The sequence below is a fragment of the Meleagris gallopavo genome, chromosome 1 (assembly GCF_905368555.1).
Source record: "Meleagris gallopavo chromosome 1, MGAL_WU_HG_1.1, whole genome shotgun sequence".
Lineage (NCBI taxonomy): Eukaryota > Metazoa > Chordata > Aves > Galliformes > Phasianidae > Meleagris > Meleagris gallopavo.
In genome coordinates this window covers 78,194,454-78,221,029 of record NC_139404.1, presented here as the reverse complement: position 1 = coordinate 78,221,029, position 26,576 = coordinate 78,194,454, and the positions used below count along the sequence as shown (strand labels likewise).

Sequence of the window (26,576 nt, the reverse complement as noted above, 5' to 3'; positions counted from 1 at the left end):
GATTGTACTTAAGATGATGATAAAAACTGAGTGAGGTTTTGGGATCCAGCTCTTTTATTTTTTACTTTAATAGTAACGTACTATAGGATGATTGTCTGATGCAGTTCACTTTTAAGACTTCAGTACAATAAATCTCTTAGTACTCTTGTAATACTGACTAATGTATGTTTTTCCTAGATAACATTACTCAAGTCAATTATTTCGTATCTTCAATTTGTTTTCATAATATTTGTAATAAAAGGGGACTGAAAATTATCACTTGCTTTAACAAAATAAAAGGAGTTAATTTTTTTTTTCCTTCTGGCTTATATTGACTTTGCCTATTTGAAAAGCAAGGTGATTTAAGTCTAAGTAGTTGATATTTTCTTAAGCATCTTGAGCTTCAATCCTATTCAAATACTCCTTTTTCAGTTTTCATGTCTTGAGCAGTCACTTCATTTGAGGTAGAATCACACAGTTCATGTTCTTCTAACTGCTCTGCAGTCAGCTAGTACTTACTCATCATACAGCAAGTTAAACTTTTCTGCATAGTAGCGACAACCACTTCTAATAGACTGGTTCAACAACACTTTAAATGTAAGATATTCTTTCATTCATCTAAAATATTCAACACCAGACAAGTCTTAAGAGAAAGGCAATGTAAATGGGTCTGGAGCATCTCCCTTGCAAGGAAAGGCTGAGAGACCTGGTTGGATTCAGCCTGGAGAAGAGAAGACTAAGAGGGGATCTGATCAATGCTTATAAATACCTAAAGTGCAGGAAGCAATTAGATGAGACCAGACTCATTTCAATGATGTAGTGTTAGGACAAGGAGCAAAGGCCAAAAAATGGATCATGGGAAGTTCCACACAAATATGTGGAAGAACTTTTTTACAGTGAGGGTACTTTAATGTCCTTTAGAAAGGCTGTAATTCTAGCCTGACAAAAACATCTGTGTCACTGTTGGCCTATAAATCATGTGCCAGTTGGTATAGAGACTCATTACCCATACCCATTCTGTTCTTTTCCTGTCATTTTTTCCTTCTGCAGTGCAACTTTTAGCTAACTCAGTGCATCCTTTCCGATATGCTTTAAAACTAATGAATAGTAATCTCACCTAGGCTCACACATAATGTTGCTAAAAACATTACATGTCAATGTTGATATTTTATTCCAAATAATGCATTTTATTTTTATTAGCTAACATTGATTTTGTTTTGTTTTCATATCTTTTAGTTTTTCAGCTTAGTTGCAACAGTCCTGGTATATTCTGAAGCGCAATAATGTGACCAATTTAACAATTTCTCAGATTTTGTCCACAGTTAAGAAGCATTTATATAATAAATCATTCTGTAAAGAGTTGTTTTAGTATTATTTAATATTTTCAGCATAATAAGTGAATTCCTCTAGGTTCTGTGCATCCCTGAGATGAGCCTCATCTCTTGTTTTCAGCATTTTTGTTGCAAACATTCAAGTCTTCATTCCTTAATGGTGCTTTTTTATTGAGAAAAAGTACAGGAGCATTTGTTGGAATATGTACCTGACCTTACATTCAATAGTTTTGTCTATATTGAGAATGAGCTGGTCAGTCTCAGGACGTATGTAGATTGCTCCAAAAGTAATGTCTCCTATTTATTTATGTGAAAACTACAACAGATACAAAGAGCACAATTAACACTAGTTGATAGAGCAGATTCTCATCTACAAAACACTCCTTTTCAGTGCAGTCACCACTATTAGCTATGCATTTTCATCAGACAAGAACAAGAACCCATATGCCACACATAAAAATTTGCACCAGTGGAGGTGACCCACTGTTTCACAGCTGCCACAATAGCATCATTTCTAGGAAAGCATTACCAGTGCAGTCCATCTTTCATCAGCCCAAACAGATGGAAGTCAGAAGATGCCAAAACTGGGCTATACACTAAAATTGGCAATGTGCTCCACAGTCTTCAAATTGGTATGGGACCTGGTATTATTGTGTTGCAAGAGGAAAGGGTTCTTCTTCTCTGGCCTGACTCTGGAAGTTTGAGCCTTCAGCTTAATCACTGTCACAATGCAGGAGGTCAGAGCTGATGGTTTGGACATGTTCCAGGAAATTCAGGAGGATCACCCCTTTCCTATCCCAAAAGACAGTACACATCACTTTGCTTATTGTGGACTGGCTGCCAGTGAAGAATTCTCTTGTCGCCTCTCCATGAGTGCTCATAGTAATGATGCTATGCCTCGTCACCAGTAATGGTGCGATTCAGTAAACTCTCACCTGCAGCCTCGTATTGGTTCAATAGGTCCTGAAAAAATTGAATATAGCATTCTTTCTCTTACTGTGTGAGCATTCATGGGACCCAGTTGGCACAAATTTTGCAATATTTCAACATTGCCACTATCATTTCCAATGCATTGAAGCCAACATTCCATTCAGGAACAGTCTCCTGTGTAGTAATCTGTGGCTGAGGTGATTGAGATGGTCTTAATTTTGTAGTGTGACAGCTGTACATGGCTTGTCTTTCATATTGCTGTCACCACTGCTGAAATGCACCACCCACTTAATGCTTCCATCTTAATTTTGGTGAAGATAATGTCTCAATGAGAGACCATTAAATGAGGAGTTTGCGGTGTCCACATTTTCAATTGGATATGATCACTTCAAGAAACCAGCACTGAGATTACTGTTCAGCTAGTATTCCCAACACATTACCTCTCTGAAGGAATTGCCTTGTTTTTAATTGTTTTCAACTTGAAGTTCTCCTTGGATAATTCATGAGGTAGAAAGAATTGACCAATATTTATTATGATATTTTGAGATGATTACTTACATAGATTTGAACTCCCCATACAGTTTCCCATTTGTTTTGGAATTCCTTCAGTTAAGGTTTCCTGAATTAGTAGGAAGAGTGGAAGCATGGGTGAGCTTCATTGATCTCCTTTTCCTGTCTGAGGGGGCCCAGAAGTAAAGTGAAAGATAAGTGGTTTAGACTTTGCACTCTAGAATCTGCCAAACTCGTGTACAGTTTAAAGAATATGGAACTCTGTGCGCCTGATCCCAAATGAGGACAGATGGAGTTCATGGGTCAGTACTAACACTTAAATTTCTGCATACTGGCTAAAAGTTGTCTTTTAGAGATGGTGTTGTAGTTGCAATAGAGAGGAAGCTGGTGATCGTTCTTTTAATTAGTTGGCTTAGGAAAATGATAATGAACAATAAGCAGAAAATTTTCATGACATTGACAGATGCTTTCTTATGCTAAAATATTGTTTACTTGAGAGCGAGTAATTAATATCTCTTTTCATACTAAGTTCTGGAAAAGTGTATTCTTTCACTTATAATAAAATGCTTGGAACAAAGTCAGTACTGAAAGAATATACTGAATTATTTCTCCATCAGTGTAGGGTAACTGACAAGTTCCTATGCAATTCTACTGCTAGGCTGTATAAAAAACAAATGACTGTATTCTTTACTTGTAAATGATTATGATGTATGTATTTTTTTAATCTTCAAGAAAAAAAAACTTCAGATTTTTATTTAAAAGTAATGCAACTTTCAGCAACTTTCTTATTAAATTGTGACAGCTTTTTATTTATTTAAGTCACTAGAGGTACGACTTCAGTATGAAGTAGAAGATATCATTACTCCTGAACCGGAAATAATTCCTCAATTTCCAGATGCCTCCTCCCAGCTTCCTTCTTTAAAGAGTCTTTCAGGTAGTACCAACACTGTAGCATGCGAAGGAATGATGAAGGACAGTATCCCATGTCTTAGGTAAGTCTGCCATTGTTCAAAGCTTCATCTTTCTAGTAAGCATTCTTATCAGGTGTTTTATGATCTGTCAACTATCAAGAAAAGAATGTTAATCATATTATGACAGAAATAAAAGGAACCAGAATATAGAACAAACAAAAGAATTAAAGCAGTGTAAACTTAGCAGGCTGAAAGTAAATTATGGTGAAGATAAACAGTTGCAGTGAAGGTTTAACTAACTTTCCAGTATGATCTACGAGTAATTATTTGTCTTGCATCCACAGTTTTTAATGGAACACAAGTGCTACGGAATAAATAACAAAATTTCTGAGAATTTTTTTTTTTTTTTTAGTTCACAAAAATACATAAAGTTCCTTGATTAATTAGTATAACACTAAAATCATCATCTATGAAAGAAGTATATGCATTTTATTACACATAGGGAAAGGAAACCGTGTTCATACTCACAAAAGAGCCTTAAAAGTATACAGTTATGAAAAAGTTGCACTGTGTGGAAGTGTGTATGTGTTCAATCTTTAGGAGGAAACAAACTGTTGTCTGCTGTAGTACACACTGCTACTGTTTGGAGGAAATTAATATATTCTTAAGCAGATAAATTATAGATTTAAAGAGTTTCAGAACAGAATTCTGTACAAAACTCCATAAGTCATAATTTCAAAGGAATTATAGTGCACAGCTGATAAGGATTGTTCCCATTTAGTGAATTAATTATTAATTCAGTTTAATTATTATTAAATATTTTAAATGTCTCAATTACTACAAAAGCAGTTTCAATGAACATTGTCTGATTTGCAGATATTTTCATCAGTTCTGCTCCTGAAAATAACATTAAAATTTAAAAGCAATATTGTGCATTGTCCATGCATAATTGACAATAGTTTTTGGTTTCCTGTAGATTTGTCTTCCTCATTCAGTTAGCAATTGAATCTCAGACATATGTTCCAGTGAATTCCTTAAGGGATTCTTATTTGATTTAAGGAAAGGAAGGCTTGTTGAAAATCTTATGTTCTAACATAGTTATGATTATAAGATGAAAGTAGAATCATAGAATCACCAAGGTTGGAAAAGACCTCTAAGATCATCCAATCCATCTGTCCACCTATCATCAATATTTCCCACTAAACCATGTCCCTCAGTATAACATCTAAATGTTTCCTGAACACCTCCAGGGTTGGTGACTCCACCACCTCCTTGGGCAGCCCATTCCAGCACCAGACTGCTCTCAGAGAAGAAGTATTCCCTTATATCCAGTCTGTGTGAGGTGATACTGGGTCTTCTCCATACCAGACACAGCCAGCTCCGATAGCCTCACTGCATGACATGGCTGGGCCCAACAGCCAAGGTGGCAGCACATTGGAGACAAGCATGAAAGCATGAGATGCACTGTACTCTCCTTTGTTCTTCATAATTTCTATCAGAATTGGAGCACTGTTTGCTTTGTATGTTTTCTGTTGATGTGCTGCTCACGTTATCAAGTTAATAACTTCAGCCATGTTATCGTTTTATAGTTTCATTTTCTTTCGGTTTTCTATATACTTTCTCTTCTACAAGAATGATAGATTGCCAATAATCAAATTCACCTCCAAGGCCTCCATCTCACCAAATGCTTTCAGCTGAGCTAAGAACAAACTGATAGGCATGGTTATTGAATGAGACGTTAGAGCATTTCTCTTGTGAGAAGTGCTTACTTTTTTATTCCCAGTAAAAATTTGTTTCTTATTTGCCAGTAACTGCAATTTTTCTGTCTGTGCTTTCCGTGTGTATATTGACTAGCTACTTCCTCTCTTGATACTCAGTGTTTCTTTGCATTCTTTTTATCACATGGATATAAGATTATATATGATAGCCTACCCTGTAATAAATGCGAGATGTGTGATATATGCACTCTCAGTATTTATAGTTAATGCATCTCAAAGAATTGCTGTTCTTGCATAGTATCTTCTATCAGTGTATCATCAAGTAAATTCTACCAGACAAGAACATAAGTAGGCTTACAAAAGTATTCAGTTCTTACACTTTTGCTATGTGCTGTGCAAGTCATCGAATTTGTCATAACAGAATATGAAAGGCTGTTAATATTTATATCAGATTTTATGTAGGAAGCAGTCATTCGAAAAGACTAGATCACATATGAGGTAATTATACTCCTAAGAAGAAAATAAGAATTATTTGCACTAGACAGATAAATAGAATTGTCAAGTCCAGAAGTTTTGGATATGCAATGGTGACATGCAGTACAGAAAGATGCTACATCTACCTTCTCTTGCCATACTTCAGAACAAGATAGTTCCAACAACACAGAAATCTCATCTTTGAGATTTTCAGAAGAAAACCTTCAGGTTTTCCATCTGAGTTGATTATTCATGCCAGTCCAGGTCTGGAACACAGGTCTTACAAGGAGTGGCTGAAGAAAATTGGATTGTTTAGTCTGGAGAAGAGGAGGCTTGAGGGAGTCCTTATCACTTCATAGCTACCTGAAAGGAACTTGCAGCAAACTGGGGATCAGCCACTTCTCTCAGATAACTAGCAATAGGATGAAAGGTATTGGCTTCTAGTTGCACCAGGGGAGGTTCAGGTTGGGTATTAGGAAAAATTTATTCTCAGGACTGGTGAGGTATTGAAACAGGCTGCCCAGGGAGGTAATGGAGTCACCATCTCTGGAGATTTTCAAGAACTGTGTGGATGTGGCATCGAGGGACATGGTTTAGTGGGCATGGGTGATGGGTTGACAGTTGAACTAGATGATGTTAGTCATCTTTTCCACTCTTAATTATTCTGTGATTCTGTGATATAGTACAAGAAAATGTTTGGGAAAAAGAAAATGAAAGCAAAATTGTTAAGCAAAAATTGTTTTTATTAACCTCAGTTGTTTACTTCACCTGCATCTTCTCCAGAGTTTCTCATTTAGGGAATGCTGAAACTTGCAGATTTATTTCTACAGCAGAAATTAAGGTCAAAGCCTAGAATTCTTCCAAATTATCCATGTTCTGATTGGAAAGCCTAGTCTCAATGTATGGGTGTATGCAAAATATGCTGCAGTTGTGCATACTGCTGTGGTCTTATTAATGGATTCTGTTTCATTAATATTTTCTCAGGGGAAGTATTTGTTTTTCATGGCTCAGATTGTTTGTTTGTTTTTATTTTGCACCTCTTCCTAGTGTTAAGACTCGACCTGTGCGAATGCCTCCTGGATATCAAGCAGATCTTGTTATTCAGTTGGTGTGGGTGGATGGTGAGCCTCCACAACAGATTACCAGTCTTGCTGTAAACTCTGCTTATGGACTGTAAGTAACTCAAAATTAAGATACGTTGGTTTATTGTTTATTGCACTAAGTTATGTACTTTCCAGCTAAACTTTGAAGTTCCCCAAAGGTATTTGAAGTCAGAGTAAAAATAATCAACAGATGTTATTATCGTGACTGTTGGGTAAGAATTATTTGATTTCACATGAAGAGTGTAATATGAGATGTTAAACTGTAATTTTTGCTATTATTTTTACTATTCCTGTTTAAAAGACTGAATTGCTTTGCATCGTTCTGTTCATTCTTTCAAGTAAAGTCCAATTACCTTTCAAATCTGAAATTTTAGAAGTTATTTTGAAAGAATCACTGAAGTACATTTTATAAAAAAAGGTGAATGTATGTTAAATTTCATTTAACATGATATATTTTTATTGGAAGTTGTCTTGTGAGAACAGCTTTTTTATGTGTGTGCTAATCTGTTTGAAAGAGCAGCAGAGATCTGAAATTGAAATTTGAATAAGGAACCTCACAGTACTAAATTCTGTATGGAACTGCAAGTGAGCATATCTGTATGCGTCTTATTCTTCAGCTCTATTTAATTGCCAGTTTTTAAAGTTTTTTCTCATTGATGATTGACCAGATACATTAATCAGCTATGTTGAAGGCATAAAAGACACAAGCCTTAATAAGTGTTAGGTGTCTGGCTCCCACCAATATTATGTAAGTCAGCTGATATTTTAGAGACTTCAGAAATTTTACAGAGCAAAAATTCTTATATATACTTGTATATGTTTGTGCAAAAATATTGTGTTTTAAGTTTGCTTTGTGAATCCTTTGGCCTGTGTTTCCAAATTGTTTCTGTTTATGAACTCCATAACCTTTTGGTTTACTGTTCCAAAATTCATGTGTTATTTGTGTAAATTGTAGAGTTTTGCACTATTGCAGTGCAGTCTGCACAGAAGGTTAAAGGTGATAGTCGGCTTTCTGGAATGTCAATTTTCGTGTTTCAGGACAGGATTTTGTCAATCCGGGATTACAGATCTGTAATTACAGAACATAGGCTTTGAATAGTTACTGATGAAAATGTTGCTGCAGAATTTATAATACTAAATAATAATTATTTTTTGCACCACTCAACTATATATTACTAATACCTCTGAGGAACTTTTTTTTTTTTCCTCAGAGTGGCTTTTGGAAACTGCAATGGCTTGGCTGTTGTGGACTTCATGCAAAAGACCGTACTACTGAGCATGGGAACCCTTGAATTGTATGGATCGAGTGATCCGTACCAACGCCAACCCCGTTCACCTCGCAAAAGCAAGCAGTTTGCTGCAGGTAGGAATTAAAATATTGTGGTTACGAGCTTGACATTCTTTGATTTTTTTTGCCTGTGGCTTTTTATAGTGCTTTTGACATGCATGACTATCTGCCAGCCAATGGAATTTCTATAACTTGACAGAAGAAACCCGATGTGCTTTAAGTGCTGATACTTTTTCTCAGAAGCAAAAAATTTCAGGAAGTTTATTATTTTCGGATGGAAGTCAGCAAGTAATTCCCTTTGCTGACTCTCTAAAAATCATGAGTAGAGAAATAAACTGCTTCTCTGGCAGTCTCTTGAAGTGTAGTCTTCAAGCGTAGTCTTTGTCTGCTATTTTCTTTCTGTTTTCAGTATATTCCCCCTGATATGTAAGATTTGAGTTTAAACTTAGTTGTACTTTCTGCTGAATGTTATTCATTGTTAATTGAATAGGTAGTTGTGATTGGGAAATAACGTAATAGCAGGGTACACGCTATAGATAGCAAAACTAACTCCAATCAGCCACTTTGTTAGCTCCTAATATAAATTTACTAGATGCACCTGTACCAAATCTTAAATTTGATGTCAAGAGGATCACATTTGTAATTCGTAGCTATTATTATGCATTAAATGTTAGAAACATCAGTTCATCACTGCAGTTAAATTTTGCCAGGCATATTTGATTATCTAAAAAATTAACTTCTATGAGGGAAAAAAGCAAAACCTTTTAGCTCTGCATATGCCATAATAACGTACTTGAGTCGGAGACAGTTATGAAATATAATTTATGTAGCTGCAGAATTTCAGAATTAGATTTTAAAGTCTGTTTGGAAACGTTGAATGTTTTAAATATACATATAAAATTATAAAAGCAGGAGATTACAGTGGTTTTATAACATTAGCATTTTCATCAGTAGATCCTACACTAAATCATCAAATCCTATTTCTCCACGGAGTCAATATAAACTTTTTTTCATTTTCAGTATGATTGTACTTTTAGTAGAAAGAAATATTTGGAGAATAAAAAGTAAGTCTTCAGCTCTACTTCCATCCCTGAAAGACCACTTATCTCACTTTCTAGGCATTTAATCATCGCAAGCTTAGTTCTCATCATGCCAAGTGTTAAGGATGTAAATTTGGAACAGTTGAGGAAAGAGGAGACAAGCAGCTTTAAGCTATCTTCAGCTTTCCTCTCTGGTTCAGTTAAGCTTACAGCATCTCCCAGTGTAATTTGAGCAGCCAAATATAGGGAACATGATGCAGAGCTGTGTCCAAAAATTACAGGGTAACTGTTGTAGAAACAGCTATTATCAGCATTGCACCATGCAGGATTTCTATGTGTCAGAGACAATCTTGGCTACTCCTTTAAGGCAGTATTCCAGTTGTGCTGCTAGAACGGAGTCTACTGGTATGTACTGGGTGACTGCCAAGAAAGAATATGCTCTTCTAGATTGGTCATAGAAACTATGCATCTGAAAAATGATCCTCAGCTGCTTTCTCACCATCCATCCTACATCCTTTACTTTTTTGGTTATTTTTATTGTTATATCTCCCAATTGGAAGGTAAGCATCTGCTGAAATTTCTTCACCTTGGCTGTTCTAGATGCTGGTTATGGATATCACTTCCTTTCACTTTAGACTGTTTTTTCTCTCTTTCCTCTGCCTGCTGCTGATGCTGGTGTACTGGCATGTTCCAAAGACAACTTTTGCATGCGTGGCCTGTCTAACTTTTATCCAGATTTAACGAAACGGATCCGTACTTCCTATCAGAGTAAGTTCTATAAAGGTTAGGCAAATAGCATTATCATGATGAGACTATGCCTGACTTAAACCCATGTGTTTGTGCTTTGTAATGTGTTTCTTAAACACATTCAGCATGCATGCAGTTTATTACACTTTGTAAATGTCAACCATGCTTCATTTTGACAGTTTTCTTTGTTATACAGATATTTCAGATCTGTTTTCCAAAACAATCAATGAGAAAGCATCATTGACTTATATGGGACAAATTTGGCCTTAGAAATGAATTTTCAATAATGTTATGATCTTGATGAGAGTATTTTTCTTTGGTTTTGTTTTCATTTCAGTGTGCACCTACTTATATGAAGCATTTCTTGTTTTTCAATGGCGCTGCCTGGTTATACTTATTAATTCTTCCCTATTCTCAGAAGAGCAGTGCGGTTTAAAAATCTGCCAATTGGGTTGCATGCTGTGAAATTTTAAATGTTAATCTTGGTTTGGTTCTTGAATATTTGGCTTTGGGGAACCATCCCATGGCTCTGATCTTTAATGGGGAATGTAAAGTGGGTGTAAAAATACGTGCATCAAAGAGTTATGAAAATTAATGTTTTTTATATTTTAAAATTTTGGACTATAGTGATATGTAATTTAAATATTAGCATTCATCACTGCACAATGTGATGAACAAAGCTATAATTAATTTTGCAAAAATGACTGTTCAACCAATAATCTGTATGTATCTTAATTAACTGTAGTGCTTATATGTAATTAGGTCTCCAGGATGCCTCTTATTCATCTCTTTTTAAAGTGTTTTTTGCAGAACAACTGGATAGGCAATTTTACATTGAATACTTAGTGCAGGCAAGATAAAGAAAGGGGTGACAGTTTAGTATTTCATATGAATACGTAGTTGTGGTTGTAGTTATATGGTTGTTGATGTACATTTGTATGCTCACAAAATAAATGACATTTCATCTATCTAGATAGATTATTTAGCAACTAATTTCTGTGATTTAGTGTCATAGTACATCATAAAAAGTAGTCTATTTAGTTAGAAGACCAGGACAGTTAGAAATCTAGCAGCCCAAAAAAAGGACTGGTGTATAATGTTTTATATTTTATTGATCAGGTCTTTCTAATTACAAGTCTATAAATTAGAACTCAAGGGGCAAACTGCTGTCAAAGGTTTATGAATTTCCACCAAACAACAACAGCAATAACAAAAAGCCATACAAAAATATTAATGAAGTCTAAGACCAAAAAGGACCAATAAGTCCAACATGTTCATCCACAACAACAAACACAGCTCACAGGTTTTAAGAGCTTAATATTTCTAATCTTGTTTCTATGTGCAACCCTAAAAGCTTTCTCTAAACTGCATAGCTAAAGTCTACAATTTTGACTCTTGTTCATAAGCACTATTAACTCTCTTTCCTCAAAAAGTGTTTTGTTTTTACCTTTGTCATTCGATACTTACATAGGAATATGCACTGATTATCTGGTGCATCTTTCAGATCATTAAGACTAAGAACAAGGCAAGAATGTGTTACAGAGTATAAAGTATTTTAGCTAGTGAGCAGTAGTTAAGAGTATCTCCAATTGCTATGTAATTCTCAAGTTGAGTTTTGCTACTCTTACGAGAGAGAGGAGTTTTAAGAGGATGGATTTAGGATTATGATCAACACATCATTATTCTTGTAAGGGGCAATGATAGGAAAAGTATTTTTGAAACTGTGCTCAAAAATGATATTATCAAGGTGAAAGCAGGAATAGTTGTGATAGTGTAGGCAGTAGGTCTACAGTATTGAGGATTACATGAATGAAAATTGAAGTTAATGGGAAGGCATATCAGGAGTTGATTCAATTAAAATAATGAGCTAGGAAGATAATTTCATGAAGGTCAGTTTGAGAGAATCAGACTAGTATTCACTGAAGCCAAAGAAAAGATTGTGTTGTGGTTTAACCCAGTAAGCAGATAAACACCCTGCAGTCATTTGCTCTCATGATCCCCTCCCAATGGAATGGGAGGAAAAATCAGGGGGGAAAAAACAGAACTCATAGGTTGTGATAAAGAATATTTAGCACGGTGGAAAAGGAAGAGAGAAATAACAGTAATGATAATATACGTATACAAAACAAGTGATGTGTGAAACAATTGCTTGCCACCTCCTAACCGATGCCCAGCCAGTCCCCAAGCAGCTGCTGCCCCCTCCATCCAGCTCCCCTCAGTTTTATAGTTTATCTTCACATGAAGTCATATGGTATGGAATATCCCTTTGGCCAGGTTAGGTGAGCTCTCCTGGTTCTGTTCCCTCCCAGCTCCTTGTGCCCCCGGTCCCCTTGCTGGCAGGGCAGTATCAGAAGCTGACAAACTGAAACATCCTTGGCTCTGTACAGTGCTGCTTAGCAACAATTGTAACATCAATGTGTTATCAACCTTGTTCTTTCCCAAAGCCAAAATAGCACTACACCAGACACTATGAAGAAAATCTGCTCTGTCCCAGCTGAAACAAGGATAATGAGCAATATACTTTTGTTAGTCATTTTGAAGGTGATTTTCTGCAAGAAACTGATTTTGCACCCAGTCTTTGTATACAGAGTTAGCTTGATATTCCAAGAATGGAAGCAGTACTACAGATTAAAGTATCAGGGAAGAGAATGGTACTGTTTACTATTTTGAAATAGCAAAGAGAGAGGAGATTTCAGGAAGAAAGAAAAAAAAGATTATACTGGCAATATTAAATTCTGGACACTGGTGAGTAAGGTTTAGAAGGACAGGAATACTATTTGAACTTGGGTGGAAGTAAACATACAAGAAATGTGTTTATATATCATTAGGGTAACACAAGATCATTCTGGACTGCGAGATAAAGGAAGGGTTGATGTTTCAGTCTGAGGTGCCTTGCAACTGAAGAAGTGGCAAAAAAAACATCAAGCAGGGAGAAGAAGCCATGTCCCAAATGTAAGAGATTTGCCAAAGGAAAGAAATGATCAACAATGACAAGGTCATCTGATATATGAAGCTTGGTGATGGAGTTGTTATAAAATGTAGCAAATCTGTTGAGAACTCGATATGAGTGGTATATACTTGTGTGAAGCAAACTCAAAAGGACCCAGAGCAAACTTAGAGTATTAAGGCAGAACATTCTGTGGGTTGGGAGGTGGAAATGGGAAGGGACAAGAAAGGGTTGAAAAGATAGAAAAGGAAATGTAGTAAACTCTAGGCATGTTATAAAGAGAGAGACTGAAAATGTAAACACTTCTTGTGTTTGGTGGCCCCATTCGTTTTTCTTTTTTTGTAATATCTGCTGGCAGCCATCTTCATTTGTAGCAAGACTATATGCCAAAACAAAATAAATTTTCTCTGAAGTAGTGCTGAACTAAGGGGAGGAGTGTTGGCTTTTTTTTCCTTAACCAGTCAAAATTAAGTTGTACGTGTTATTGTCTAGGAGTAGATAGCATATATTTCAATATTAAAACAAATACATTTCCTCCATCGTGAGTGATTGTACTTGCAGCGGAACATAAAATTACAAACTTAGAAAATCAGTTTGATCTTCTAATTGAAATTCATATCATCAGTAGAAATTCATACCATCTGTCAGTAAAACCAGAAAATAGTCTTTATGAAGCATCCAAAGAGGCAACAGGTTAAAATTATGTTTATCCATTGGAAAGTACTTTTCAGAATTCATAGTTTTCACTGAGATATATCTGTTCCTCCTTCAGGCCTGCCCCTTTGAGAGGATGAGAGCAGAAGTAACCTTGTTGCTAAAGGAAGAACAGAACACTGTGTTATGAGTCATTACTTATCAGTAATTAACACTTTAAATGACACCTGTCAACACAGTAGAAGCTAATCTAGGTTGAGTTTTAAGTTAACATCTATGTTCTGAACAGGCTGCCATTTCCGAGGAATGCATCATGTTTAAATATAAAAGAAACGGCATGGTAATTCAGTGTAGAGACTTATGAATTAAAATGATACTGAGTTTACTTTTTGGCTTGTGAATATTTATGAGAATTTGTTTACAGTTTATTAAATTATAACAAAAAATGTGATGGCTCGGATGCCTTTAGTAAATTGAAAGTCTGAATCATGTACTAGAGATTCAAATTTTAAAATTATTTAAAATTAGTATTATTTCATAAATGTTGTTATCCTGCACTAGACATTATGTTTTCGATCCTTTAATAATTTTTTTGTTTATTTAACAAAGAAAAAATGGGAATCACCATAAAAGTGATTGAAAAGTATCCATGAGCTGTCTTTAAAACTACCTTATGCCTCAGAAGGTATACTTACATATTGTGTAATTTTCATGTTTATTACTTTTTCAAAGCAAAATAATGTCAATGGGTACATCTTCTGACAGGTGTCTGTTTCAATTCCCAAACTCAGTTATTTGCATTTAGTTTGCTGCCATGTTCTTCTTACTCTAGTTGGACTCAAAATTTTGCTAATTTCAGCAAAAATATCTTGGCAGAAAGGTTGGGCCTACAGAACTTTAAAGCAAGAATTGAAAGTGTTTCTTAATACAACATCAGTTGTAGCCTCTCAAGGATTTGAGGGAAACCAAGCTGCATGGAAATACATACAAGATGTTATTAAAATGGTTTCCTAAAAAGCACTAGTACAAAGAAGAGCTTGAGAGCTTCCTTTCTTATCTCAAGAGAATCTCCAATGTTCAATGGGATCAAAGATCAATAAAAATTCAGATGTGCTTATTCCTTTCAGTAAATGATTGTAGATTATGCAATGTATTGTCATGTAACATCATCTTCTCTTTTAGCTTACATGAGTTTAGAGATTACAGAGACAAGATTTTCTTCTGTGGCTAGGCAAAATGACAAGTAAAAAGTGTTTGGGAGGAGAAAGTGGATTGTTTCCCAGAGCAGGAAGGCAGTTTGATGAAAAGAAAGGCAAAGAGATGGATTCAGAGCTTTTACTGCTTTGTAATGAAGCATTAGTTAGGAGATGAAAAATTAGTTCTCAGTTTTTTCATCCTTCCTTCCCATTTATAAGTTATGGACCAAAAAAAGTATAAAAAGTTAAAAGAATTCCAACTATATCACATTGGAACTGCACTATCAGTGTTTCTGATCCAGTGATTTTGAGTAACCTGAACTAGCAGTAGATGTTGCTGTTCATAACAGGGGGGTTGGACTAGATGACCTTTAAAGGTTCCTTCTAAATCATATGATTCTATGACTTTATGACTCTCTTGTTAATTCAATAAGGTTAGAAGAAACTTTGGATATATAGATGGATGATAAGTAGAACTTAGTGTTTCTAACCAGGGGTGATTGATGCCAGGGGAAAATTTACAAGTGACAGTACTTAAGCCAATTGAAGTGTTCAAGACTAAGGCAACGTGCTTTTGGAGGACACATAAATCCCCACACTAAAAATAAGAGATATCTGTAGAAAAGTGCACATTCCCCATTCCAAGAATGCCGTATTATGAAATGCATTTTAAACTTTTGCCAAACATGGGGAGATTGTGGTCTTTTCAAGGTGGTTGTTTTTTTTCTTTCAGCACAGTGGTGTGATTTGGTGCTTTTCCTACATTAGTCAGTGGCACCAGTGTACCTTGAGCTGTAATACTGATTATGTAAACTACCAAATACATACTTTTTATTCAGAAGAAAAATCTTACCTGGGATTTGGCACTGGGGGTTGGAAGTTAATGATCCTTGAGATCCCTTCCAGCTCAAGCCGTTCTATGATTATAACTGTAGCCAAGAGTAACTGTACAGAATTTAGAATGATTTCATTAATCCATATCCATAGTGTCAAATTTTAGGAAACTCCAGTACTGCATTTAGAAAATAATCAGTATTCATTATTTCATTATATGTATCTTTACCTCACAAAAACACTCAACAGTCAGTCCATGGTAAAGGATAGCATGAGCTCAGACGTGCCCAATCTGTGCTTAAGATGGGTTTTAAGTTAATCACAAACAGAAGCTCATGCTTAAGCAGTTTAAGCTAGGATTACATTACTTGCTGCTCTGCTCCATGGTAGACTGCTGCAGATGAGTTCCTCACAAATTTTTCTAAATGATGTGTAAGATGTCTTGTCCAAAAAACTCCTTGTTATATTCAGACAATACTGTCACCTCTGTGCTCTTTAAAATGAGCAGTCTTCTGTGAATGCATCTAAGATTCTAGTGTCGTAGTGATTATACTTTTTAATTCACTTTCTTCTTGCACAAGTATTCACTCTTTTTTTTTCTTCCTCTTCACGTCTTCCTCACCCCATTTTATGGTTTCTGCTGTGCATTGTGCAGCACATGAAAGTATAGAGCTGATTCCACATCTCTTGCTCAGGGAAGACTGATTCTTATACGAATCACAAAGATTTGAATTTTAAACTACACAAAATATAGAGACTCTTTGTCTACCCTGAGGCACTTGGAAAACAAATCTGAGTTAACAAGAGGTGAGATTTTTTGAAGTAGACCTAAATTTCTGTAGGGAAAGCCTGATAACTATAGTTATTCTGAAATAGGTATTTCCCTCACTTTTCACACTGCTCCTTTCTCCACTATGACTTCGAAGTGCAGAATATCATCGACCAAGAAAGCTGAAGCATGCCCTGTTAGATTGTAACTTAACTTTTTAACTCCATTTTTTCAGGCCTGACTGAACTCAGTGACAGTCCAGTTTCCCTGGAGCTAGAGCGTTGCAAGTCTCCCACTTCAGGTAAAGGTGATTGGCTTCTCTTCCTGCAGTCTGTATAAGCCATTCATGTCATGCATCGCTGTATTCCATTAATCCCTAAGAAGTGAAGTGTATAATCACAGATCCAAAGAGAAGAGTTTACTGGAGAAGTGCTTGTTATATAGTGCAATGAAATTCAAAATCTGTTCATTTAAAGAAAAGTTATTAGTATGTGGGGCATCTTGAAGTGAAGAGTATGTAAACACTGGAGCTGATGCAGTTCAGGCATATCTTATATCTCACATGAACTCAGCACTTTTATCAGAGGATTGTCTCTGTTTTCGTAAAAGCCTTTGTATTTTAATAGGGAGTCCCTATGACTGTGTGTCAAAATACATATATGCTTATAGAAAAATTGTTTGAAAAGAACCCTTCAGTGCCTCAGTGTTGTAATTTACAGTGGAAACATAATCTTAAACAAAAAATATTAGTTTATCATTTTGACCCTGTCCTGAAATCCTGGCCATTTAAAAGTTTACAAATGTTTCTAATCTTGCTTGTAGTCCTACAGAATGTGGAGTTCAGCACATTCCTAGAGACTTTTTCTGCACGTACCTGGTCTGCACTGATCTCTTTTAATGTGAGTTCAGTGTCTTAAACTTGGTTGCTTAGAATTGTTTTCTAATAGTTGACTTTTAAGTGTGATAGAAAATAAGCATGTGTAGCTTTGATACATTAATTTTATGTGTGCATATCACAGTTGTTTACCTTCTAGGTTGGTAAATATTGGTAGATACTTTTTTTTCCTTAGTTATGGTAAAAAATTCTCAGAAATGTGCCATTCAAATCCTTTATTACTTCACATATTTTATTCTAATGGGACACAGTCACCTCTAACGTAGCACAGTATTTAGTAATCTACGAAAATCTGAAGCAAAAAAAATGTTCACATGACACGTGAAGAACTAAAATAAAAACAGTTGTTTTATAATAAATGTACATTTCCTTTTGTTGTTACAACCCAATTGTATCCCAGTCATGGGATATCTTAGTGGTAAAACGGTACTGATAAAGCTGTAGGGGCTGACTCTTGAGGTTGGCTCAGAAACTTGTTATGAGGAACTTTTTTTTTTAAATGATGACAGAGTAAAATTAGACCATTTATTTTGTGGACCACTGGGATCCACCCTTTCAGACTTCTTTCCAGAAGCAGGGTACAAATTCTCCTTTTTACTAAAAATTAAGAGATCACTGATGTGGTAAACATGTGATCAGTTTTATAATGAGTGAAGTCCATAGCGTCTTATGTTTTCTGCAGAAAATCAATTGATTTTTCCTTCTATGATTGATCAAAAATACCAAATTTATACAAAATATTATTGATTTGCTCTGCAGTTAATTCTGCTTTTCAGCTCTGGAGGACATGCAGCAAGGAAAAATGTCTAACTTAAGATTGTTTCCGGTTTTAGCCTTTTGTGTTCTTCAAGCTATATTTGAATATTTAAAATTTTGCAAAATTAACTGCTGTTTAAAATAGAAATTATTTTTACTGTGACTGATAATAATTATTTTTTAAGTGTACATCAAGCATGGATCTTGTAGAAACCAACCTCAAAATTGTGACCACCAAGCATCTGGAAGTAGTACTACCTTGTGCTTCTGAACACATCCTCACAACCACATTCGTTTTTGCACTGACTAGTATTTCTCCCATCATATGATAAAACTGGTTGATATGTGTAATAATGGATTCACTTGACAGGGTTCTTTTGCTTCCAGTCTTGCCTTTGATATCTTTCAAGTTCATGGTATGCAAACACTGTAATGGAATTGTGCTATGCTCTTAGAATCCCATGATACCTTTGTAAAACCAGCCACCATGTATCTCTACTAAAGATAGACTAACACTTAATCCTTCAGAAATTTAGCATAAACAGAAAGGGCAATTGGTAATAAGTCTATTGGTTCAAGTTGCTGCCCAGTGAGAGTCACACTGGGTGTATCTACATCACCAGCTGATGCGATTGATTTATTGCAATTTTCTACAGTTAGCAGGCCATATCTGTGTCAGATCTTCACTGACCATGCAGTTCTTACTTGCTGCTGACCTTGAGTATGTGCAATGCATACATACGCAGATTACATACAGCTGAGGGCTAAAAGTCTGCATGACAAACATCATACTCTTGCTGGCATAGAGGGGAGCAACTTGATCCTTGGTTTCATTACAACAGGAATGATACGGGGAGCTACACTGCACTGACTCAAGCACAAAGCAATCTTCAGGAATTCTTCAATCGCTCTAGAATTCTAATTGCTGGTGTAGATACAAACAATTTTACTTCCAAAAGAGCTGTTAGTAACTTGGTCTGGTTTCAGTTCCAGCTAGGCCCCTAGAACAGTGTCGATGAAGGCTCTTTCAAGAACTTTATCTCTTGACTGCTCATCTCTTGGTCTGATCCTGAACATTGCTTAGTCTATCTGGACTATCTGACCATCTTTGTTTTCCTGAAAAAACTGTGTTGCCTCTAACATCCTACTGCTTGTTGATATTTTAACCTCTAACTGAGGTTCTACAATAAGAGCCAGCGACAACTCAGTAATTCAGTTTTGTTTATTTTGCCAAGTCAAAATTAGGCATTTGTGTTCTATTGCTGTTGTGGGTGTTAGAGCACTGAGCAAATGACATAATGAAAATGAAAATTAATCCTTATTGTATTTGCAGGGCTGTTTTCTAGTTCAGAACAAATCAAACTTCTTCCATTAAGCAATACTTTAAACTTGATCAATAAGGCTGTCTTTTCAAGTATTTGACCTGTACAATTTGGGAAAACATGGCTGTGCAGTGAAAAGTGAAAAAACACTTTTCAGTCTAGAACATAAAATTGATCGCATTGCCATGCAGGGGTAGTAGCAAGTGAGGATATAATCAGCCTTTCATATTAAGCATGATAGGCAGAGGAAAAGAATGGTCTTTCTTAAACACTGTTATCGTCTTTTAATTAAATTACCATTTAAATAATATAATAATGCATTTCAAATACTGTACAGGAAGACAAGGAGTTAATAGATCCATTTGTAAATCTCTCCTTATTTGTGAATATCTGAGAGGTGGCAGTTTCCATTGTAAGTAAATTGCATAGCGAATATAACAGCATATGTATAGAGTAACACTTCTGAAAATAGCAAAATGAGAAACATTAATAAAACACTTGTCGTTATGAAGTATTTCTTGGACATGATGATGCAGTACAACATGTCATATAATGGTATTTGACTGGCTTTAAAAAAATCTCAGATCATATCAAGGAAAGTGGAAGTGAACTTTTTTAGGACCATCAGAATACGTTGTTCTTACTCATGCATACCATATTCTTTTGATGGAGAATGTGAAGCATTTTGATGGTCATTTGTGATTTTCACCTCAAAAGCTAGGGCCTTGTACTCCCTTAATTCCATGATGGATTCAGAGGGTTCAGTGTTTCTATAATACAATTTTTAAAAACTCTCTGAGGCCTCATAAGCCCTTACAGTGTTAGTGATTATCCAGTGCTGGAGTTAATTACTATATGGTGCATTACAAAACAGTACCCACTAGAATAAACTTAAGCTTTATTTTTATCATCAAATAAAGAAGACTTATTCTGGGGCTTTTAGAAATACAGTTTTACTGTTACTTGTTTCTGAGAACACAGTGAGCACAAGGAAATATGTCTTTGAGAGGCTGTTTCACGTAATTGCCCATTCCACTTTACACAATATAGACTTCTCTCAAAGATTAGAAAGAAAGAATGTAATTGGTCCATGTCTTGGAGAGCAACTTCTGAAATGTGAGTTTTGAAACAAAAATATATTTGTGTTTGTTCTTAATAAATCACCTGCATATTGGTGACTCATATCCAGAAGACTGTTCTGAAAGTAATATCTCCTGTTTTCTTATGTTGGCCCTCAACACCAGAGGCAGATGTTGGTGGCATGGCAGTAGAGGTTGAACCTTCCTGCCAGTATTCTATTACATGTTGTTGCCATGTGATACATGGCAGCAGAGGGGCAGTCTGACAGAATGGCATCTGTCATTGAAGTGTGTATGAAGCAAAGGTGTGTAATTAAATTCTTCCATGCTGAAAAAATGGCACCCATTGACATTCACTGACTCTTGCTGAACGTTTATGGAGTCCTAACAGTGGATGTCAACACAAGTGAGGCTGTGGGTTGTGTGTTTCAGCAGTAACATGCTCGTTGCAGGTGAAAAAGCATAGTTAATGGTGGTAACTATGTCCAAGAAGAGTATTTTATAACTGAGAATGTGCTCTGTCAAATACTTTTATTGTGCTCTTTGTATACATTGGAGTTTCCATATAAATAAATAGGAGGCATTACTTTTGTAGCAACCTACATATGTTTAAGACTGTAGCACTTAGAGAAGGTTGTATAAACACTTCCACAGTTGATTTCTCTGAGCTTTGGAACAGGTTCTTAAGGCAAGATTACTGGTTCTTATGACTTCCAAGTGCTATTGTCTTGATTTATTGCACTGATTACATGAACAGATGAGGCCCGTACCATGCCAACCTGTTTTCCACATGAAGTGCTTTCTATATAGCTTAATTTCAAGAATAATGCTATGAAGTTTTTAATAGTCATTCCTTCTCAACTTTTGTGTAATGACAAGGTAGCTGAAGAGATTTTATTCCATTTGAAAATTGCTTGCTTGCTTGTTTTCCACAAGAATACATACATTTCAAAAACATTGTGTGTGTGAAAACAGTGTAATTTTTTTTTAAACATGATTATCAATTATCAGTATCATTATGTGCCAACGTAACCATTTCTACTTATTTACATTACATTAAAAAAGATGTTTATTAGTCAGAAGTTGTTAATGAGATCCTAGACTGAGCATAGGGCACATTTTATCACTCTTTTCCAGTGTTTTTGATCGGATGAATTAATGCTTGCTTAAGATCTCAAGAAAGGATGTGTATGTCAGGGATTAGCAGTTAGATAGTAGGAGGAAGTATTTCACACAGAGGGTGGTGATGCACTGGAACAAGTTGCCAAGGAGGCATTCAAGGCCAGGCTGGATGTGGCTCTGGGCAGCCTGGTCTGGTGGTTGGTGATCCTGTACATAGTAAGGGGGGTTGAAATAAGTGATCATTGTGGTCCCTTTCAACCCAGGCCATTCTATGATTCAATGATTCCTTCATTTCCTAAGGCTCTGTGTCTCCTTTCTACTTTAACCCCCTTCTTACCATGTTCCCTGATACAAAAGATTCCCACACCACCCATGCATCTCTTTTACTCATATTTTCAAGATCAGGATGCCTATACTGTCCTTGTGCCCATAGCCCAACTCATCAGATTTTTGCTCCCTTTCTTTCCCAGCTACAGTTCTTTCAGTGTCCTGTGTCTGTTAGTTTGCAGTATTCAGTATAGTATGTCTGTTTTGTCTGGGAGCAGCTGCAGGAGCTCACAAATTGAGTCCAGGGGAATCAAAAGGTTTACTTTCTTTGTACCTCCTGCATAAGCCTGCACACAGATAATTGGGAGCTATTTTTGCAATCTCCCAGTTCATACATACATGACACAGTTTGAAAACAGCTTTGAAAAAAGTCTGGAAAAGAAGACAGTTTGTAAAAAAGAATCCTGTTATAAAGGCATAGCTGTAATACTGAGATAAAAGAGCTTAAGCCACCTGTTTTTTAAGCCCAAAGCCCTCATGATGACAGCACTAATGAGGTTCCCTTAGTGTTAAATATAGTTAGGTTTTATACTTCCAAACTATCTCAATTTAGATTGTGGTCCCTACGACCTTCTCTAGGAATTAGAAATCCTTTTTGGGGAGGCTACTTGGGCAAGATGTTGTCACTTCATGAAAACAAAAGGTGAATATATTGCAGATGCATTTTTTTCCTGCATAGCAAGGCACTGATTTTGTGAAGAAGTAACCTCTGTTCTCAGTGTGAAAGCTTATGACAGCTCTCCAGATGAATGGAACGCTTTTAAAAGGCTCTTTTGAAAATTTGCTTGGCTTTTGTATTAGTGCCTAAAATGGATACACAATCCAAACGCTTGGTATCAAAATGAGAGAATTTTCACACAGTGATATTAGGAATGTGTATTTTTATGTTGAATTGATCTGAAGAGATCTCCTCACTTTGCTTTAAAGCATCCAGTTAGTGATACCCAGAAATTGATTGACATAAGGGTTGTGCTGCTTCTGTTGATATCAAAAGGTTGCTCAGGAGTTAGAAAGGTTCCTCAACTCTTCTCCGGGAGACAAACCAAAAAATCATAGGTGAGATATGATATTTTCATCTGCCAAATTGCAGGTTCTGTAGTTCATAACATTGTTAGATTCTTTCAGGGACTCTGTGACTTGAAATGGTAAGCAGTTGTTCTGGGCATCCTTCTGACCTAAAAGCTTATTAAACAGAAATTGCAAAGGACTTGTTCCTTACATTCATCCCAGTGTTCCTATCACTATCATACTTAACTATGTAGGACTTTTTTTTTTTTTTTTTTTTTTTTTAAGTAGAATAATTAGCTAACAAATACTTCATTGTTCTCTGCCAATGACAGACTGTATGATAAGAGGTAAAAGCCAGAAAACAATGTGAAAAAAACTGCATGAAGACAAAATAAAAGAATAAAAGAAAATGTTGGAAATGAAGTCTTCTGAGTAAACAATAAAAGATTTCTTAAGGCATTCTTTTAACAAATTTAATACTTTTTGACTGCTACAAGACATGCTTCATTTCAGTTCTCTGGTGTTCATTGTTTTAAAATGTGCTCGTGTGTAAGGAAATGAAAACGTTTTTGAACAGAAGCAAAATAATAGTTTTGTTTTGTATTCAAAACGCAACAGATAATTAAATCTTCAGCAAACTCAGTGCAATATTTTGATGTCTGAATAACGCTACATTTTATCCTGAAGCTGCTGTATTTTTGTTTCTGTTCAATGTCTTCTTTTCTGTAGTCTATACAATATTGTGTTTTGTCTCCATTACCACTACAATATGCCCTCTCTTTTTCAAATGATATCTTGAGTATGATCTCATCAGAACTCGTAATTTCATTGTGCCCTCTTAAATAAATTGGTTTCCAGATGTTTAAATATTTGTGATATGCTGTATAACCAGCATTTGCAATATCTGCCTCAGTCTCATTTGTGTTTGTTTTTTTTTTTATCATTCCTGTCATCTCAAGGTAAGATATTGCAGCACACAGCCAAAGCTATGTATAGCACCATTCATTTATTGAGAGCTGGAGTAATGTTTTGCCAGGACGTTTTTGTCTAGATACATTTGTTTTTCTGAATGGTGTACATGAAAATATTTAAACCATTATTCTGCTTGTATGTGCTGATTTAAAAATATATATGCTACAAACGTTCAGCATGTTAACCAGAAGGTGGCATGTTGTTTTCCCTCGCTCCTTTTTCTTTGTTAATTATTAACAACTGCCTTTCTCCTTTTTCTGTTGTTTCAGTTAAAGGATCAAGAAAGTTAAGTCTGCCAACAGATCTTAAGACTGATCTTGGTACGGTAGGCGAAAGCCAACAGCTTTAAACTTCCTTACATTCATTGGCAAGACATTTTACCAACTGATCCATAGATAACACAATAACCTTGGAGGCTGTGTCTGAAAAGGCTTTCTAAAAACCACCTATTAACCCATACAGTTCTGTTGGCAGCTCTCAGCATTTCCGTTGTTTAATATTCATTTATTTCATGTAGATACATTTTGCTAATTGTTACACACCATGTATGTAGTATTTTTTGATGAAGTGGCTCCTGAACTTTTGACACATGCGAACCATTATAACTGATTGTCAGCCACGTTTACCTCTGCCTATAACAGCTACTGCATGCGCAAGTCTGTTTTCTTTATTTGATGTACAAATTCTGCACCACAACAGTAACAAGGCAGTTGAACATACATATTTTATGGTTTTTGAGCTTTGAAGAAGTAGATCAGAAACCAGTCATTTGTGCCTCAGACCTCTCCTCGTGACTTACCTTAGCCATCTGTTAAGTGCACTGTTAGTTATAATATTTTTTTCAGTTCTTTTTTAATATTTCACTGGAAATGCATTGTAAATGAAAGCAGAAATTTCACCCCAGGAAACTTAAAATGAAAATTTAAGATCTTACATAACCTTAAAAAAATATTTGGAGCAGGTCGTGCCTTCTTAAATATGCATGTAAGGAAAATCCTTCCTGGCATTTGGGGTAGAATGTATGATTCATGCAAACATTTTTATAATTATTTTTCATATTCTCGGTGTCAAGGAGTCCTTTCCAGTTTTGCTCTCAAGGGAAATTTCTCATGTGAGATGACTGAAAAATATATGTGTAGCCATGCCTCATTACCCTGAATGTCTCTTTAGAGATAGAAGCTGAAGTTGAATCACATTCTTGCATAATGCAACTGAACTTAATTTCTGTCACTGAGAATCTTGTGCATGTATAAACCAATGCACCACTGTTCCTCAAGACAAAAGTCAGGGGAATAAATATGCCTTCAACATTATAAATGACTGAGGAACATAGAAAATTACTAATAACTCCTGACAAAGATTAAGTAAATAAAGGCTGCAAAATCATTGGGAAATTCAGTCCAGATTGTGCAGTTCACAGTGTACAGATTGAATTAGTTGAAGTAATTTGCTCCATCATTAACAATGATATTTGAGAAACTAGGTTTATAGGAAAACATTCAAAAAATGGAGTGGAAAGTTATAAAACTTATACTTTAGGAAGGTAAAATAGTAATGCAGGCAGCTGTAGAACTTTAAAATTATTTTTACCACAAAGTAAATGGGTAATTATTATGAGTGAAGGAGCATTGAAATAGTTCTAGAGTAGGATACAAGGCTAAACTGTATTCTGTAGATTGAACTTCTTTTTTTATTGTTATTTTACAAGTTCATCTTGAAAGACACGTAGCATGACGTAAATATAGATTGTTAGCTGATCTGAAATTCCTGAAACATAAGACAAGAAAAAGACAAATTTGATCTGCGAAAGACTGAAATTATAGGTATTTAATAAAGCAAGAAACATATCAGTGTAACTAGAAGTGGTGAGGGCTTTACCGTATACTATAGAAATCAATATTAATATTTTATTCTGTACAATATCTTGAGACAGACAACTTTCACATGTCAGAGGAAATAAAATACCTTACCTATAGTTTTCTTACAATCCTACTGGACAATACTGTAAGCATTGTCCAGATTATATTAAAAAACTGAAGGCATTTTTATTTAAAAAAAAAAAAAATCAGAAAGAAACAAATAGAAAAAAACCCTGCCCAACTCCCCGCAACTCTATTGCTCAGTGTGGCATCATATGGTATAGGACATCCCTGTGGTCAGTTTGGGTCAGATGTACTGGTTGTGTCCCCTCCTATCTCCTTGTGCACCCCATTCCCTTTGGTGGCAGGGCAATACCAGAAGCTGTAAAGTCTTTGACTTACTGTAAGTACTGCCCAACAACTAAAACATTATATTCATCCTAAATCTAATACACAGCACCATGCCAGCTACCAGGAAGAAAATTAACTCTATCCCAACTGAAACCAAGACAAAAGTGTGAATATTTGTATTTGTGATTTAAAAACAGTCCTGTTTCTGCCATTGCTCTAATTACCTGCACTCATTATTTTTGAATAACATTGAACAAGTTCAACTTAAATTGAAAATAAGTGTAAGAAGGTCAATTTCAACATTCTGCAGATGAAAAAAATATATTCTTACAGGCAAGAGGTATTACCAAATTTTCACCTAAGTGCTATCTATGTTTGCTGTTTGTTTGTTGTTACTACTGCAGTTACTGAGTAATAGATTGTTAAGAATGAACCCTGTTGAAGCAGCATTCAA

At 35.6% G+C, this 26,576-nt stretch overlaps 1 protein-coding gene across 11 annotated transcripts in view; it reads left to right on the top strand.

Annotated features, from left to right (window-relative positions):
- Nucleotides 1-26,576, top strand: part of STXBP5L (syntaxin binding protein 5L) — a 185,036-nt gene that overhangs the window by 122,410 nt on the left and 36,050 nt on the right. For 3 of the 11 annotated variants that reach the window (XM_085236687.1, XM_085236640.1, XM_085236630.1), the window contains exons 16-21: nt 3,570-3,742; nt 6,901-7,026; nt 8,168-8,319; nt 9,981-10,052; nt 16,667-16,732; nt 24,182-24,232. In XM_085236687.1, coding sequence (XP_085092813.1) covers nt 3,570-3,742; nt 6,901-7,026; nt 8,168-8,319; nt 9,981-10,052; nt 16,667-16,732; nt 24,182-24,232 — 640 coding nt within the window. The remainder of the gene's footprint in view (nt 1-3,569; nt 3,743-6,900; nt 7,027-8,167; nt 8,320-9,980; nt 10,053-16,666; nt 16,733-24,181; nt 24,233-26,576) is intronic. The other 8 variants (XM_085236711.1, XM_085236651.1, XM_085236698.1 and 5 more) reach the window with 4 other exon arrangements.